This window comes from Lolium rigidum, chromosome 5, assembly GCF_022539505.1.
Source record: "Lolium rigidum isolate FL_2022 chromosome 5, APGP_CSIRO_Lrig_0.1, whole genome shotgun sequence".
Taxonomy (NCBI): Eukaryota; Viridiplantae; Streptophyta; class Magnoliopsida; order Poales; family Poaceae; genus Lolium; species Lolium rigidum.
This window is the reverse complement of record NC_061512.1, coordinates 64382985-64399410: the sequence shown is the minus strand read 5'-3', so window position 1 is coordinate 64399410 and position 16426 is coordinate 64382985. Positions and strand designations below refer to the sequence as shown.

At 43.5% G+C, this 16426-nt stretch overlaps 3 protein-coding genes and 2 long non-coding RNA genes across 9 annotated transcripts; all 5 read left to right on the top strand.

The window, feature by feature from the left end:
* Positions 1-457: 457 nt before the first annotated feature.
* On the top strand, positions 458-1097 carry LOC124651485 (major pollen allergen Aln g 1-like). Its single transcript, XM_047190573.1, has one exon. It carries the CDS (start codon positions 528-530, stop codon positions 1017-1019), a length of 492 nt encoding a protein of 163 aa, XP_047046529.1. The 5' UTR covers positions 458-527; the 3' UTR covers positions 1020-1097.
* A 2360-nt stretch (positions 1098-3457) lies between these two features.
* On the top strand, positions 3458-4019 carry LOC124651600 (major pollen allergen Bet v 1-C-like). The gene has a single exon (XM_047190653.1). It carries the CDS (start codon positions 3528-3530, stop codon positions 4017-4019), a length of 492 nt encoding a protein of 163 aa, XP_047046609.1. The 5' UTR covers positions 3458-3527.
* A 2204-nt stretch (positions 4020-6223) lies between these two features.
* LOC124651500 (major pollen allergen Aln g 1-like) lies at positions 6224-6779 on the top strand. Its single transcript, XM_047190584.1, has one exon. It carries the CDS (start codon positions 6246-6248, stop codon positions 6735-6737), a length of 492 nt encoding a protein of 163 aa, XP_047046540.1. The 5' UTR covers positions 6224-6245; the 3' UTR covers positions 6738-6779.
* Positions 6780-10600: 3821 nt separating this feature from the next.
* On the top strand, positions 10601-12012 carry LOC124657803. Of its 4 annotated transcripts, none has more exons than XR_006988862.1 (4): positions 10601-10658; positions 10832-10909; positions 11325-11424; positions 11970-12012. It is a non-coding gene; the product is annotated as an uncharacterized LOC124657803 (long non-coding RNA). The 4 variants fall into 4 exon arrangements; XR_006988863.1 differs by having other exon boundaries at positions 11978-12001; XR_006988861.1 differs by lacking the exon at positions 11970-12012 and adding an exon at positions 11522-11662.
* On the top strand, positions 12012-13584 carry LOC124657802. 2 transcript variants are annotated; one of them, XR_006988859.1, is made up of 5 exons: positions 12012-12076; positions 12164-12232; positions 12879-12915; positions 13013-13135; positions 13503-13584. It is a non-coding gene; the product is annotated as an uncharacterized LOC124657802 (long non-coding RNA). The 2 variants fall into 2 exon arrangements; XR_006988858.1 differs by lacking the exon at positions 13503-13584 and having other exon boundaries at positions 13013-13436.
* Positions 13585-16426: the final 2842 nt, after the last annotated feature.

Genomic DNA, 16426 nt, shown 5'->3' with positions numbered 1-16426 from the left:
ATATTGATACATAAGCGAGAAATTTTTTGTTTGAATTTTTTGAACATTTTAAAATATTTTTCCGGTGGCAGGAGTATATGCTCCCATGTGCCGAATTGAATTTCCAAGGAAATAAAACTTTCCGAGAACACGTATGATTTACTAGATTTTTCAATTTTTCTAGGCAGGTATAATTTCGAATTTCATATTTGGATAAACCATAACTGTTAGATTTTGATTGGATGGCAAAACACACAGGTAAGCATCACTAAATCTCCGTCCGTCGCTTTCACGTCAACCCATCTAGAATCTTGCCGCCCTAGAAAAAAAGTCACTAGTCAGCACACATGGGAGAAGATTGAAGAACTCGGAAAGCTCCTGACGAGCGCGTCACATGAGGCTTGATCTGAACTCTCTTGCACCTGCACCTATAAATAAAGGAACGCAGCCACTTCCTTGAATCACACACGCACACACACACGAGCATCAGCTACCACGAGTCTGAGAACTTGCCAGCATCCATCAGTGTACACTTACGGTCTGTCAAAATGGTGGCTGATTGTGTGATCACCAACGAATGCGCCCTGGCGGTGTCAGCCGAAAGGATGTGGAAGGTGAGCTGCTCCGGCGAGACCTTGCTCAAGGCCTGCGCGGATTTCTTTGTCGCCGTGAATGTGGAGGGCGATGGTGGCCCTGGCAGCGTCATCACTTCGACGCTCAGCGCCGCGGCAGCCGCTGCCTCAGGTGGTAGCTTCGTAAGGGACCGCGTGGTGGCGCGCGACGACGCGGCGCGGGTGCTAAGGACTGAGGTGCTGGAGGGCGGAAAGGTGAGGAACCAGCTCAAGTTTATGGTGAACGAGGTGAAGTTCGAGGTGGCTGGGGACGACGCCTGTGTGGCCAAGTTTAGGGTGGAGTACGAGAGGATCGACGGCGACGGTGCGCTGGCACCGGAGGACCAAGCGGTGATTGTTGAGGGTTACCTCGGCATCTTAAAGGCGATTGAGGCCTACCTTGTCGCCAACCCTTCCGAATACGCCTAATTCAACACAGAAGAGAAAGATGACGGTGATTATGGAGTCATAGCGAAGAATAAAGAAGTATAAGGGGTTTGATGTTTATTTCAGGGTGTGTTTGAGTATTTTGCTTCAACAAATAATATACATTGCTCGCAAATAAATTACATATATATATATATATATATATATATGTATGTGCCTGCATGGTTGGTTATTGAAGATTTCATATGTATGATACCCGTTGTCATCGATTTGAAATAATTAACACAATTATCTCTTTGGAAGTCTAATATTTCAGTGTTTGCTGTTAAATCTTTTTTTTTTTGAGAAACACAGTACAAACGCAGACGCTCACATACACGCGCATACACTCACCCCTATGAACGCACACACGCACACCCTACCCCTATGAGCACCTCCGGAAGACTGAGTCGGCGGATTGGATCTTGAAATTGACGAAGTCACCACAGGCGCCTCGCTGTCGACGGGAACGTCGTCTCCCACTGAATGAATATTCCGCCTTTTATGAGACACACAGATGTCAAACCTGGGGTTTGAACTCTGGTGGGCTGGGGATACAACCATCCTCCTAACCACCCAACCTCAGGTTGGTTCTCGTTTGCTGTTAAATCTTAAATCACAGATTTATTGATGTTAGAGGACTTTAGCCATTATGCCGTTTTTGTATTAAAAAAAGGAAATGAAGCCCCGGGTCGCACACGCGTACAACTCCGGGGCGATCGGCTCTTTCACCTACAAACCAGATTAGGGGCCCTTCCTGGCCACCGCTGCTGGTTGTTATGGCCCCCTGGCCGGCAAAGACGGTGTGAGTGAGGATGGCGTTCTCCTAGTTCTCCTCTTCGCGCGGAGTGGAGGAGTAGATGGGACGCGCTGGACTTGGCGCGGCATCCGGGGTATGGAGGGAGTGGCGCGAAGCTCTGCTATTTGTTGCCATTTAGGGACATGTTTTGGTCCATGTTGAAGTTAGATGCGGTGAATATTATGAAAGCCCATAATTGAGGACTAGTATTGGTGGTTTGAGTCTTTGCTGCGGTGAGGATTGGCTTGGTGTTTCAGTTTTCGTAGCAGCGGTATGCAAGTGGGGGCGACAACACATGTGAAGTTTAAAGTTTTACCTTTCATGTGAAAATTAAAGGTCTAGCCTTAATTTGTTTTGTCTAGCAACGGACTTGTTAAAGGCATTATTTTAGGAGCGGTGACTATCTTTAGGGTAAAAATCTAAAATCCTCGATCGGCGACGGTGGCGCTTGTGCACTGTTTCCTTCTTGAAGGCGTCGCTTTCAAAGAACCTGGATTTCAGGTGTTGTCTTGGTGGTGTTTGTGCTGCTGCAAAGACCGAAGCAGGGACTTTTCTATTTTTAGCTTCTTTTTTCTTCTTTTTAGCTGTGTCCATCGGTGCTGCCATTAATTTATTGCATCATTGCAGAGGCTAGATGTAATTGACATCTGCAATATTAATAAATTCCCACTATCGAAAAATGTGACAAATCCTGCCACCTTTTCCTCGTTGCCCGGACTTTCAAGCTCGTAACAGTATTACGACACATCACACTATACATTTTACAATTTTTTCGAGAAAATACAAAATCTTTCCATTTCATTGGGTCGATATATACAAGTGGTTTACAAGCTAAAGACTAGGTCGGCACCCTCCACTCAGGACAAAACCATAACTGAAGACCGCGAGACAAATATTGCAACTGATGCCACCAAGAGAACCCTAGTCCACCACGCACACACGACACGACCACCACCAAAAGAGAGAATCCAAATATACAAAGGAGGGCAGAATTAGCATCTTCTGTTTTAGAGATGGTGTCGCGACCGCCGGCCTCGCACTACCGCTAGTGCCAAGGGCCCTAGAACTGCCTATCGCCGCTCACATCTACACCGTCAGACATCTATGTCACCTTCGGGCTGATATTCAGATAACGGACAACGTGACCAGAATTTGAAATCAAAATTCAAACTGTTCTGAAAAGCTGCAAAAAGTCCAATAAGTCATACATGTTTCATTGTACATTCTCAGAAAGTTTTATTTCATTTAAAGAAGTGGTTTATGATTAAATGACTTTAAACATAAACCGAGTGATCTGAAGGAAATAAAACTTTCCGAGAACACGTATGATTTACTAGATTTTTCAATTTTTCTAGGCAGGTATAATTTCGAATTTCATATTTGATAAACCATAACTGTTAGATTTTGATTGGATGGCAAAACACACAGGTAAGCATCACTAAATCTCCGTCCGTCGCTTTCACGTCAACCCATCTAGAATCTTGCCGCCCTAGAAAAAATGTCACTAGTCAGCACACATGGGAGAAGATTGAAGAACTCGGAAAGCTCCTGACGAGCGCGTCACATGAGGCTTGATCTGAACTCTCTTGCACCTATAAATAAAGGAACGCAGCCACTTCCTTGAATCACACACGCACACACACACGAGCATCAGCTACCACGAGTCTGAGAACTTGCCAGCATCCATCAGTGTACACTTACGGTCTGTCAAAATGGTGGCTGATTGTGTGATCACCAACGAATGCGCCCTGGCGGTGTCAGCCGAAAGGATGTGGAAGGTGAGCTGCTCCGGCGAGACCTTGCTCAAGGCCTGCGCGGATTTCTTTGTCGCCGTGAATGTGGAGGGCGATGGTGGCCCTGGCAGCGTCATCATTTCGACGCTCAGCGCCGCGGCAGCCGCTGCCTCAGGCGGTAGCTTCGTAAGGGACCACGTGGTGGCGCGCGACGACGCGGCGCGGGTGCTAAGGACTGAGGTGCTGGAGGGCGGAAAGGTGAGGAACCAGCTCAAGTTTCTGGTGAACGAGGTGAAGTTCGAGGTGGCTGGGGACGACGCCTGTGTGGCCAAGTTTAGGGTGGAGTACGAGAGGATCGACGGCGACGGTGCGATGGCACCGGAGGACCAAACGGTGATTGTTGAGGGTTACCTCGGCATCTTAAAGGCGATTGAGGCCTACCTTGTCGCCAACCCTTCCGAATACGCCTAATTCAACACAGAAGAGAAAGATGGCGGTGATTATGGAGTCATGGTGAAGAATAAAGAAGTATAAGGGGTTTGATGTTTATTTCAGGGTGTGTTTGAGTATTTTGCTTCAACAAATAATATACATTGCTCGCAAATAAATTACATATATATATATATATATATATATATATATATATATATGTATGTGCCTGCATGGTTGGTTTATTGAAGATTTCATATGTATGATCATCGATTTGAAATAATTAACACAATTATCTCTTTGGAAGTCTAATCCATGATTATTTCAGTGTTTGCTATTAAATCTTAAATCACAAATTTATTGATATTAGAGGACTTTAGCCATTATGCCGTTTTTGTATTAAAAAAAGGAAATGAAGCCCCGGGTCGCACACGCGTGCGACTCCGGGGCGATCGGCTCTTTCACCTACAAACCAGATTAGGGGCCCTTCCTGGCCACCGCTGCTGGTTGTTATGGCCCCCTGGCCGGCTAAGACGGTGTGAGTGAGGATGGCGTTCTCCTAGTTCTCCTCTTCGCGCGGAGTGGAGGAGTAGATGGGACGCGCTGGACTTGGCGCGGCATCCGGGGTATGGAGGGAGTGGCGCGAAGCTCTGCTATTTGTTGCCATTTAGGGACATGTTTTGGTCCATGTTGAAGTTAGATGCGGTGAATATTATGAAAGCCCATAATTGAGGACTAGTATTGGTGGTTTGAGTCTTTGCTGCGGTGAGGATTGGCTTGGTGTTTCAGTTTTCGTAGCAGCGGTATGCAAGTGGGGGCGACAACACATGTGAAGTTTAAAGTTTTACCTTTCATGTGAAAATTAAAGGTCTAGCCTTAATTTGTTTTGTCTAGCAACGGACTTGTTAAAGGCATTATTTTAGGAGCGGTGACTATCTTTAGGGTAAAAATCTAAAATCCTCGATCGGCGACGGTGGCGCTTGTGCACTGTTTCCTTCTTGAAAGCGTCGCTTTCGAAGAACCTGGATTTCAGGTGTTGTCTTGGTGGTGTCTGTGCTGCTGCAAAGACCGAAGCAGGGACTTTTCTATTTTTAGCTTCTTTTTTCTTCTTTTTAGCTGTGTCCATCGGTGCTGCCATTAATTTATTGCATCATTGCAGAGGCTAGATGTAATTGACATATGCAATATTAATAAATTCCCTCTATCGAAAAATGTGACAAATCCTGCCACCTTTACCTCGTTGCCCGGACTTTCAAGCTCGTAACAGTATTACGACACATCACACTATACATTTTACAATTTTTTCGAGAAAATACAAAATATTTCCATTTCATTGGGTCCATATATACAAGTGGTTTACAAGCTAAAGACTAGGTCGGCACCCTCCACTCAGGACAAAACCATAACTGAAGACCGCGAGACAAATATTGCAACTGATGCCACCAAGCGAACCCTATTCCACCACGCACACACGACACGATCACCACCAAAAGAGAGAATCCAAATATACAAAGGATGGCAGAATTAGCATCTTCTGTTTTAGAGATGGTGTCGCGACCGCCGGCCTCGCACTACCGCTAGTGCCAAGGGCCCTAGAAGTGCCTATCGCCGCTCACATCTACACCGTCAGACATCTATGTCACCTTCGGGCTGATATTCAGATAACGGACAACGTGACCAGAATTTGAAATCAAAATTCAAACTGTTCTGAAAAGCTGCAAAAAAGTCCAATAAGTCATACAGGTTTCATTGTACATTCTCAGAAAGTTTTATTTCATTTAAAGAAGTGGTTTATGATTAAATGACTTTAAACATAAACCGAGTGATCTGAAGGAAATAAAACTTTCCGGGAACAGGTATGATTTACTAGATTTTACAATTTTTCTAGACAGGTTTAATTTCGAGTTTCAAATTTGGATAAACCATATCTGTTGGATTTTGATTGGATGGCAAAACACATAGGTAAGCATCACTAAATCTCCGTCCGTCGCTATCACGTCTACCCATCTAGAATCTAGGCGCCCTAGAAAAAAAGTCACTAGTCAGCACACATGGGAGAAGATTGAACAGCTTACAGTACTTAATAGTCTAGGACTCGGATAGCTCCTGACGAGCGCGTCACATGAGGCTTGATCTGAACTCTCTTGCACCTATAAATAAATGAGCGCAGCCACTTCCTTGAATCACACACACACACACACGAGCATCAGCTACCACGAGTCTAAGAACTTGCCAGCGTCCATCAGTGTACACTTACGGACTGTCAAAATGGTGGCTGATTGTGTGATCACGAACGAATGCGGCCTGGCGGTGTCAGCCGAACGGACGTGGAAGGTGAGCTGCTCCGGCGAGGCCTTGCTCAAGGCCTGCACGGATTTCTTTGTCGCCGTGAATGTGGAGGGCGATGGTGGCCCCGGCAGCGTCACCACCTCGACGCTCAGCGCCGCGGCAGCCGCTGCCTCAGGCGGTAGCTTCGTAAAGGGCCGCGTGGTGGCGCGCGACGATGCAGCGCGGGTGCTAAGGACTGAGGTGCTCGAGAGCGGAAAGGTGAGGAACCAGCTCAAGTTTCTGGTGAATGAGGTGAAGTTCGAGGTGGCTGGGGACGACGCCTGTGTGGCCAAGTTCAGGGTGGAGTACGAGAGGATCGACGGCGACGGTGCGCTGGCACCGGAGGACCAAGCGGTGATTGTTGAGGGTTACCTTGGCATCTTAAAGGCGATTGAGGCCTACCTTGTCGCCAACCCTTCCGAGTACGCCTAATTCAACATAGAAGAGAAAGATGACGGTGATTATGGAGTCATGGCGAAGAATAAAGAAGTATAAGGGGTTTGATGTTTATTTCAGGGTGTGTTTGAGTGTTTTGCTTCAACAAATAATATACATTGCTCACAAAAAAAATTACATGTATATGTATGTGCTTGTATGGTTGGTTTATTAAAGATTTCGTATGTATGATACACGTTATCATCAATTTTAAATAATTAACACATTTATCTCTTTGGAAGTCTAATCCATGAATATTTCAGTGTTCACTGTCAAGTCTTAAGCCACAGATTCGTTGATGTTAGAGGCCTTTAGCCATTATACAGTTTTGGTCAACTTAATTTAATTCCACATGTACCTTTTGGTCCGATCCTGGCTTTATCTATTGTACAGTTTCCAGCCTAATTGTACCCTATATAAAAGCAGAACGAATTTGCGTTTGCTTAGCTGTGCCACGTACTCCTTTTACAACTGTAGATCCTTAAATTGCTATGTTTGGTCCGCACACTGCCTTATTTTCTTCCTTTTTCTTTTGAGCCTTAAAGTATGGAGTTACCGGTTGTGTGCCGGTGGATCTCCTTTTTTCCAGGTGCCTTCCTTCTTCTCTAATTTATTTTGGGCAGGTGGGCTACCGGTTAGGCTTCTGGTCTTCTGGTCAACCTTCCACCGCTTAATTAGCCACTGATTAGGATCTAGATATTTCTTTTCTCTATTTCCATCTAGACCTTTCTCATCGAGAGGCATCTGCACGGCCATGTCAAAATAAGAGCCCGTTCCGTCTCCTTCTTCCTCCTACCCCCAAGCCACCACTCAATTCGAATCCTATCTGGGCTCTCTCCCTTGCCGCCATCTGCCCCTAGCCGGCCTTCTCCATGATTGTTGGTTGTAGCCTGAGCCAGGTGCTCCTCCAATGTTGTGGCCATCGCCTCTGAAGTTCCTCACATGGATGTGGGCGCCCTGGAAGCCAGCAGTGGCGCCCTCTGCTTCAAGCTATGAAGGTGCCACCTGTGTAACAATGATGCCGCCCTCTTCAGGTTAGGCGGACTTCGTCACTACCTTTCCTGTCCACTTCTTCTCCCCTTTCTTACATTTTCTCCCTGAGATGACGAGAGCAAGGGCGTAGATGCAGGCAACATGTGTGCTGATGTGGTCTAACATGGGGTTCTTTTCATTGGAATTCATCTCCTGCCCGCCTGTGGTTGAGCCTGATAGTCAAATTCAGTTCTAGGTTTGTTTTTCCACTTTGCTATTTTGTGTTGGCAGCAGGGTTCATTCCTTCTCCTTTTGTCTAAATATTGTTCTCATGTCCTTTCTTTTGGACGATTTTGTTTGCAGGTTCATAGCTCACTCTCCCATATTTCCACTATAGTTGATCCGCAAATATGGCCGCGGTCAGCCACTTCGTCCTCATCTGATTTGTCCTGCGCTGGGATGGCCGGCGCCGAGGTAGATTGTTTTTCCCCCTTTGCTATTTTATGTTGGCAGCAGGGTTCATTCCTTCTCCTTTTGTCTAAATATTGTTCTAATGTCCTTTCTTTTGGGCGATTTTGTTTGCAGGTTCACAGCTCACTCTCCCATATTTCCACTATAGTTGATCCGCAAATATGGCCGCGGTCAGCCACTTCGTCCTCATCTGCTTTGTCCTGCGCTGGGATGGCTTGGCGCCAAGGTAGCGATTGACCTGGCCACCCGCCGCCCCCTACTTTTTCCGTACTTGGGTCGGTTTTTCTTCATGGCCGCTCCCAATATCTGCTGCTCCGTGGATTGCATCACCCATCTCAGCTGTTCCGTGGATTGCACCAGGTGCTCTTCTTATTCATTTTTTTTACTTAGTACAAGTTCATTGCTCCTATTTTAGTTTCACTGTTTCTTAATTCTTTGTGTTAGGCCATAATCATCTTTTTCATGCTAGAGTTCAGGCTCATGGTGATCTCAGCAGCCCATATGACAAGAGAGTATTATGGACCTTAGATTTCTCAGGAACATATGAAGCTTTCTCTGCTTGAAAAATGTTGGTTTTCTTGGAATATTGCTTGCCTATTGGCCCACAGGTGGTCATTGCAACAATCAGAAGACAAAAGATAATTATGTTCCAGTAATTTGTACTACCATCAAGAAGCTGAGGTGTGGGAGAGGAAGTTGCCGACTTGGATATTCATTGATCACAAGGGCCCAATCCAAGTACTCATTGTTTAACGGAAAACTATCCTTTTATTTTCCAGATGTGTACTTTTCATCTGTTGACACATTGGTATTGCCGAATGTTATTGGCTACAGTTCTTCAGTGCTCTTTTGTGATGGTAACTTTTGTCAGGTGAGATTTGTTGTTGTTTGTCATTCACACTTTTGTTTGCAGTTTTGCACACATATCAGATAATATATTTCTATTTTAATAAAATATTTATGAAAGCTAGGGCACGGCTGGGAATTACTATGGAAGGTACATTAGACATTTGAGATAATTAACGGTCTCTTCTAAAGGATAAAATCCATAGGTGATTCAAACTGAGTTGTAGATTTTAATGTAATGGGGGTATAAGGTCCTTGCCCTATTAATTGGCAAAGAACATATAACAATGTTCAAACAAATTGAGATAGCAGTGTTAATTATCTATATGGTGAAGATAGGAAAATGAAGCCGTATGGGTGTATTGTACGCAATAGAGATAACAGGTCAGAGGTTCTGGGTTGTTTATTATATATAGGAAAAGTATGCCCAGTTTATAGGAAAAGTATGCCTAAATGTCACTTTAAGTAACATAAAAGTATGAGCTTATTTGGATGGTAGAAGGACAGTTCAGCATATTTTGTGCTCCAGTCATTTTTTCCAGGAGCTTCATAGTTATGAAATTGCCAACTAATCTAACTATGCATGATATTAGAAGAAGAAACATTACTTCTATAAATGTTCCTAGAGTACCCGCCTCCAGGAGGCCTCAAAAGGGGCAAATCGATCGAGGCCACACGTTTTCACAGCGACAGTAAATCTGCCCACCCGCTTTTCACTCTGGCCGTCGGATGTGGTGATTTTTTCGTCACCTTCCTCTGCTCGTGTATGCTCCATGACGATTGGGTCCCTCTTTGTGCGGGCCCGACAGCGAGAGAGAGCGGCGGGTGCTCGCACTCGTCGACGTTCCACGGAGCGGTGGGTGGACATCGACTCGTCTCTTCTGTCTCTCGCGATCTCGCAGGCGATTGGTGCGGTGAAAAAACCCTAGCAGAAGCTGCTGCCCAATCCCCGCTTCTCTTCCCTGTGTGAGCCCCCAATCCCCTCCGCCGCCTCTCCTCCACGCCATGGCAGACCTCCGCCCGATTGTCGCGTCCTATCCTCGCCGCCGTCAGCGCCTCCATGTCGCCGCGCGGATGCTGCGTCAGTCGTCGCCGCCGCGGCTCCTCCAGGTGCGCGGGAGGAGGCGAGGAGGAGCGGGTGGCCGGGGCAGAGCAGGTGCGGCCGGCCCGCAGGAGGGAGGCGATGGAGGGCGACCGGCGGCGACGACGGCGGCCTCCTCGCTGCTCGTGTTTCATCTGCTCGTCCAAGGGACTTCTCCCTGCCCTTCCCCACGCCATCCCACTCTCCTCCCACTCGGCCGGCCGGACTGCATCGTCGGCGGCGGCGGCGACCAGCGCAGCCCCCGTGGAGCGTATAGGAGGGCGAGGAGGTGAGCACCAGCGCAGATTCGTCGGTAAGTCCCCACTCTTGCTCAGGCGCTATGTCTCTCTCCTCTTTTCCTTGCCCTTCCATGGGGATCTTGTTCGTGGTGTTCAATTTTTAGCTAATCACAGGAAGGAAGATGAAGAGGGGTGAAGAGATGTGAGGGAGGAGATCTGTGGTGCTGCTGTGCATCTGTGAGAACCATATTCGCAAGCTCCTCCTAGATTGCAGCTACTACCACTCCAAGAACTCCAACCTAGACGGAGGTGGGTAGTAATTCGGGTTTGCTTATTCTTTATTTTTTAGCTTTTAGAGAAAATTTACCATTACTATCTTAAATCTTTGTGGGTTAGAGTTTCTGATTATCCAACATCCCATGATTATGCTATTAGTCAAATACTGAAATTTTTGTTGGTTTCCCAATATAAATTTTGCTTAGGAAGGAACATCATGGAGGCCGCTTGCCGCATAAGAGGCTGGAGCGGCAAGTTTGGTGTGGCTGCTCCTCCATGCAAAGGTCTTGAGTTCATAAATTATTGCTCTTTACTTTTGTCCCTTAAGGAGCAGCCACATGCTTTGTTTTGTTTGTCCTATAATGTGTATTTAGGCTTTCGCCACATCACCGATTCTTCATTTTTCTATCTTCCACCTTTTAGCAAAAGAAAGTAGAGAATAAATCAATGAATGTTTTCTTTTAAAAATGATTATACCATTTCATCGGATGTTTGCTAGGTTTAGGTTCAGATTTAGGTTTAAATCTGATTACAAATAATATAGTAGACACCTTTTAGCTTTAGATTTTGTTATGCCTACTTCAGTAGGAACAATATGAGGATCAGGATGAAAAAATATGCCTAACGAAAAAACACTGCTTTATTTTCCTGTTCTCCTCGGTAACAAAAATATAATATGATGTGAGTCCAATATCGCAGGCTGAGATCCAACACTGACCACAGGCAAGCCCCATGGAATTCACCGCTTCTCTACGTGTTGCTGGAGGATGGCTCACAGCATGCGAAGCATTTAGCTTAGGTGAGATCTTCTCTTTTTCACTTGGGTTCTTTTTTCTTATGTCTATATTTATGAATTTCTATCACTGTTTTGCACATTCCTTACTGGGAATAAACAGAGGGGAAGCTTGAAGGCATTTTATCTAGGAAAATGTGCATGCTCCAATGTATGATCAGAGTTTTTAATTAATTATGTTTGCTTCATCTGATCCTATTTGAGAGTTCCTCTCTCTGTTTTTAGTTGATCTTCTTGCATCCTTTTTTTAGAGTTCGCTTGCTCAAACGGAACTAATAGATGACTTCTTTGTTTAACATTAATATTGTTTGCATTTATGTTCTTTCACTTTGATATATATTAGCATTCAGGTTACCGCTCGGTGGACCTCACTATTTTATTTCAGTTAACAGTGTTGCAGATCTCCTGTTTATTTCTTTTTAATTGTATGTTTTATTAGAATTGGGCTTTTAAAGGATGTGTTCTGCCAGTGGTATTACTGATGGTTTAAAATGCATCCTTCATAGTTATGGTTCAAGAATTATTTTAGGTCACCTCTAAAAAATAAACAGGAATTCAGGTTTGCTTAAAGGCGGCTCCCCACACAATGTCAACTTTGGCCTGCAGTCGAGAGATGCACAGTGCAAATTTTTATTTGTTTTGCAGGTTCATCCATAAGGTAATGATTTAAAGGTTCATTCTTCAAATATAATATGAGTCATTTGTTTTAGAGATTATAGGTACTTATTGTATCTTATTCTTCTAGGTTCATGGATAGCATCTGATGGATATTCTCATATTTCTATAAATGGATATCATCGATCCCATCCATAAGGTAATGATTTAAAGGTCCAATGTGTCAAGATTGGTCATTTTTTAGTATGTGCTTTCGAGACGTAGACGCATAGTTCTGAGATTTAGATCTAAAAGAGATTGAAAGTGTATTTTTTGTACTTATGATTTAGCTGAGATGTTTAAACGATTTGTTACTTTCAAAGAATTTGATGCTACTACAATATGTCTCTGAATTTACGTTTTTCATGTGTGTCCTGGTATATCTACTAAAGATTAATGTCTCGGAACTTCCGTTCGTATCATGTCTGCTTCGTGAAACTAGGATTTGATGTACTTCCCTTTAAAACTTTGTATACCGCATTAAGTAGTTTATTCAATTGAGTATCAGATGAAGGTTATCATTTTGTATGGTGAGCCTCAAAGTGATTATCACCATATAGTTTTGAGCATGATATATTGGGGCATCAAGATCAAGCTCCATGGAGGTGGACACAGTGAGTGTCATCTTACAAATAATCATGGTTGTTCTGCTCTAGGTTGTGCAAGCCAAGTGACATGTGCATTGTTTCTTGTTCTTTGATTCCTTCTTGTCAAGAAATATTTGGCTTTGTAGGGTATTTTTTATTAGGACTATGGGATATCAAGATTTCTTCAAGATTTGCCTCCTTTTGTTGTTTAATTTGCAGGCTTACTGGTTTCGGTTCAGATAGAAGGGCAATGAAGGTATATGATCAGCTTATCCACTCCTATTTGCTATTTGTATTTATTTTTGTTCATCTCGATTAATCCTTGCCTAGCTCATTTGTAGAGATATGTGCAGGTTGTTTTTTCTGGAGAATTGAGTTAGGATATTCTGCACACGTACTATCGAGTTCCGACCAAGGGTTGTATTTTCTACTGGCGATGAGTTGGTTCGGCCAGCCACTCCAAACTCTAAATCATGGTCAGGTTATTTCTACTATTCCACACCGTTTGAATCCTTTCCCCTTCTTTCTGTTCTGTGTGAGCAGAGTCATGGCGAGCTGCACCAACTCGATGGGCGTGGCGATGGATGTCTTTTGAGATTTTACTACTGCATTTGTAGCAAATTGTTAATTGGACGATTGATGATTGTTTCATGGGAAAGTTGCTATAGGTTGTTTGAGACATGCATCAGATTATAGCTTAGACTTTGTATGGTGTCATTTCCAATTTTGAGACACACGCGTAGGTGCAATTGTGCAGATTTGTTTTCATTTCTGAAATCGGCTTATATCTCAGGTTCCGACTGCATTCTCAAATAATTTCTAAAATTGCACGTATTCTCCCAGGTGATTGACGAGGTCACCAAGCCAAGAAGAGGCGCTGCGATTCGCTACAGGAGGGCACGGTGGAGTAAGCTTTGGCGCTGCGGCCATGGTGGCTGCAGTGGTCAATGCCAAGGCGTCTCACCACATCCTTGCACTATGGTATATTTATTAGGACTGGTCTATCTATGATGCACTTTCTTTCTTGTGATAGGTACTTATTTATGCTCCCGAATAGCAGCTGCCACCCTTAAAAAAATGATGCTTATATATGTCTCTAGCTGCAGCTGTCAAACTCACTTGCATTCATCAATACTCTGGTGCCTGATGTGTTTTCTAAACACCGCGTGTGCAGGTCAGAGGAAGAAGATAAAGAATGATCTCGTGCGCCATCGAGGAAGCTTGCTGGGCCTGATGCGTCTCTGCCTTTCAGAAGTGGCCACCGTCATCGACCCTCCTCTAACGCATGGGTGCCCTCCTCGAATAATGCGGGAGGGCGGCCGGAGAGTGCAAGCGGAGGTGGGAGGCACTCATGTTGTAGTACGAGGTGGGTGCAGCGCTGGGATGTACGCACTGCGGCATCAACGGAGCACCACTCTGCAAGTGTTCTGTAGCTGCTAGCATGCGATGTCCGTCATTCTACCTCTGTTTCAGGTGAGATGCTCTTGTTATTTTTTTTATTGGGGTAGTTAGAGTACCCTGAAGTTAAATGGTTTTGCTTGCGCCTACAGTATATGAAAGCAGTTTCAGTACATGTTGTTTAAAAAGCACTAGACTATTAGTATGGAGGAACTCATCCATGAATCTGTTTGCTTCCCGAAAGATTTCTCTTTTATGTATGATTTGTCATCCCCCGCCATTTTTTTGTTAAATGAGGTATGAATGACGTGGATTAGATTTCACAAACCTCGCCATACAACTCTCTTGAAGTACTGCATTCTTGATGGTATCAGATTATCTTTTTTTGGTCGCTGTAATATATATGGAACTATGGCGGGCACCTCTTTTGAATACTTCATGTTTCCTTCCTCATTTCTTAGTTCATTTGTCCGTGCGTCAGTGCTCCATCTGAAGGTTCCATGTCTAAAATCGTTTCTGCCTCGGATCTGGTTGATAGTCTGTCAAGCGGAAGGAGTATGGTGATGCAAGATGAAGAATTTTGTATCGCTCCCCTTAGGAGATTTCATTATCTTTTTTAGGGGATGCTTTTGTATCATTCCTCTTAGGAGATTTCAATATTTTTTATAGGGGACGCTTAGTTATGACGTTTCATCTCAATCCGTTTCTTATATGGTGCTGGTATGAAAATTGGACAATTAGCCCAAGTGGCGTTAGGGATATTTTCCTATTTCCTTGCATTCTGGTTATAGTTTGCGCCTTCAAAATTAATAACCACCACTAATTCCGTTACCCGTATTACGCAATAATTTGAATTCTCTTCTAAAGATATTCTTCATGGTATTAGTAAAATTATACTTTTATGATTCTTTTATAATGCTACCTCTTTCGGTATAGTAACCATAATTTGGTGAAAGAGCTTACACAAAAGCATAAAAGCTGAAAAAATAGTGCAAAATCGAACTAAATTGTCATATCTTACTGCAGCACCTCGATGGAATGGTGTGTCTGCAAGATACTAAAATAGTTAAATTATAGGCTAATTCTTAATACTAAAATAAGAAAAATTAATACTAAAATAAGCTAAAGCTTATGTTTTCAATTCTGACTTGATTCTACCATTTTGCGCGATAGCGCAACCGGTCATCTAGTTTTTGTAAGTAAGATAGCAAACCATGGAAGATGAAACTATCTCGTGAGTCTTCAGATGAACATAAGCGTTCAGACATGCAGATTGCACCGCATGGAAACTATGTATGTTATACAACTTTTCCTTTGGTCTCAAACAAATATTGATTAGCTGCGTTTTTTGGTACACAACATTGTTACCTTTACTTTCCAATGATTTTGAAGCTAGGCCAATAAGCCAGAAATTCTGACTGTGTGACCTTATTCATACAAATTGGCTCAAGACATATTGTAGCTTGATTTGAAAGCAGTTATACTATACCTAAAAAATAAGTTTAGATCTCACATATTTTAGCACTCCGTATGTCTACTTGATTTTTGTATGCAGGCATGCTCTGTTCAGTATTGCTACTGACGTTATACCAACCATGATGGGCACCTGCATTATTTTTCATTTGTAAGCGAGTTTAAGTGTTGCCTTCCTAACTTACAGATTTAACACACATTTCCTCAGATGGCAAGTGCAGATGTCCACTGCTCGACATATCTATACACGCTGATGCTGTTCTAGATGGAATGCTGCCTGTTTAGTTTGTGATATGGTAAGTTTCTATGGGCGTACTGTTTGATGCACTAATCTTTATTGGTATGTGCAGGCCGAGAATTGATCAACTAAAATCAATTTTAGTGGCGAAATTATGTCATAATAATTTTGGACAAGGGGATTTTGCTTACCAACTAACTTATATCTACATGCATTGTTTAGTATTTAATTTACGTGTTAAACTAAATTGCAGGACCAAGATGATACTTAGGCAGCATTCAAGTTCAAGTATCTCCAGAAGATACCTATCATCATCCAGTATTTAAGCTACCTATAAAAGCTGGTACAATTGCAAGGCAGAGAACCCAGTAAGTCCAAGTGTTAACAGTATAGCAGTTACTTTCGGGAAATGCACTTTGGCTCATAGGAGCATATGCTCCCATTATGTGAATCCACATTTCAAAGTGTCAAAAAATTCTAAACTAAATTTTTACATGTACATCTACACATTTTATGTTGGTACACAAGTTTTCAAAAATAAAAACATTTTTCTGTGGCTCCTGTAAAAAAGACAAATTTTGATGCTGTAACACGACTACGTACAGGACATTTTTTTGTCTTTTTTGTACACACCACACATAATGTTGTTTTTCCACGA

Excerpts from the sequence above, each read along its gene's own strand:
- LOC124651485 (XM_047190573.1), top strand. The coding sequence starts at position 528 with ATGGTGGCTGATTGTGTGATCACCAACGAATGCGCCCTGGCGGTGTCA.
- LOC124651600 (XM_047190653.1), top strand. The coding sequence starts at position 3,528 with ATGGTGGCTGATTGTGTGATCACCAACGAATGCGCCCTGGCGGTGTCA.
- LOC124651500 (XM_047190584.1), top strand. The coding sequence starts at position 6,246 with ATGGTGGCTGATTGTGTGATCACGAACGAATGCGGCCTGGCGGTGTCA.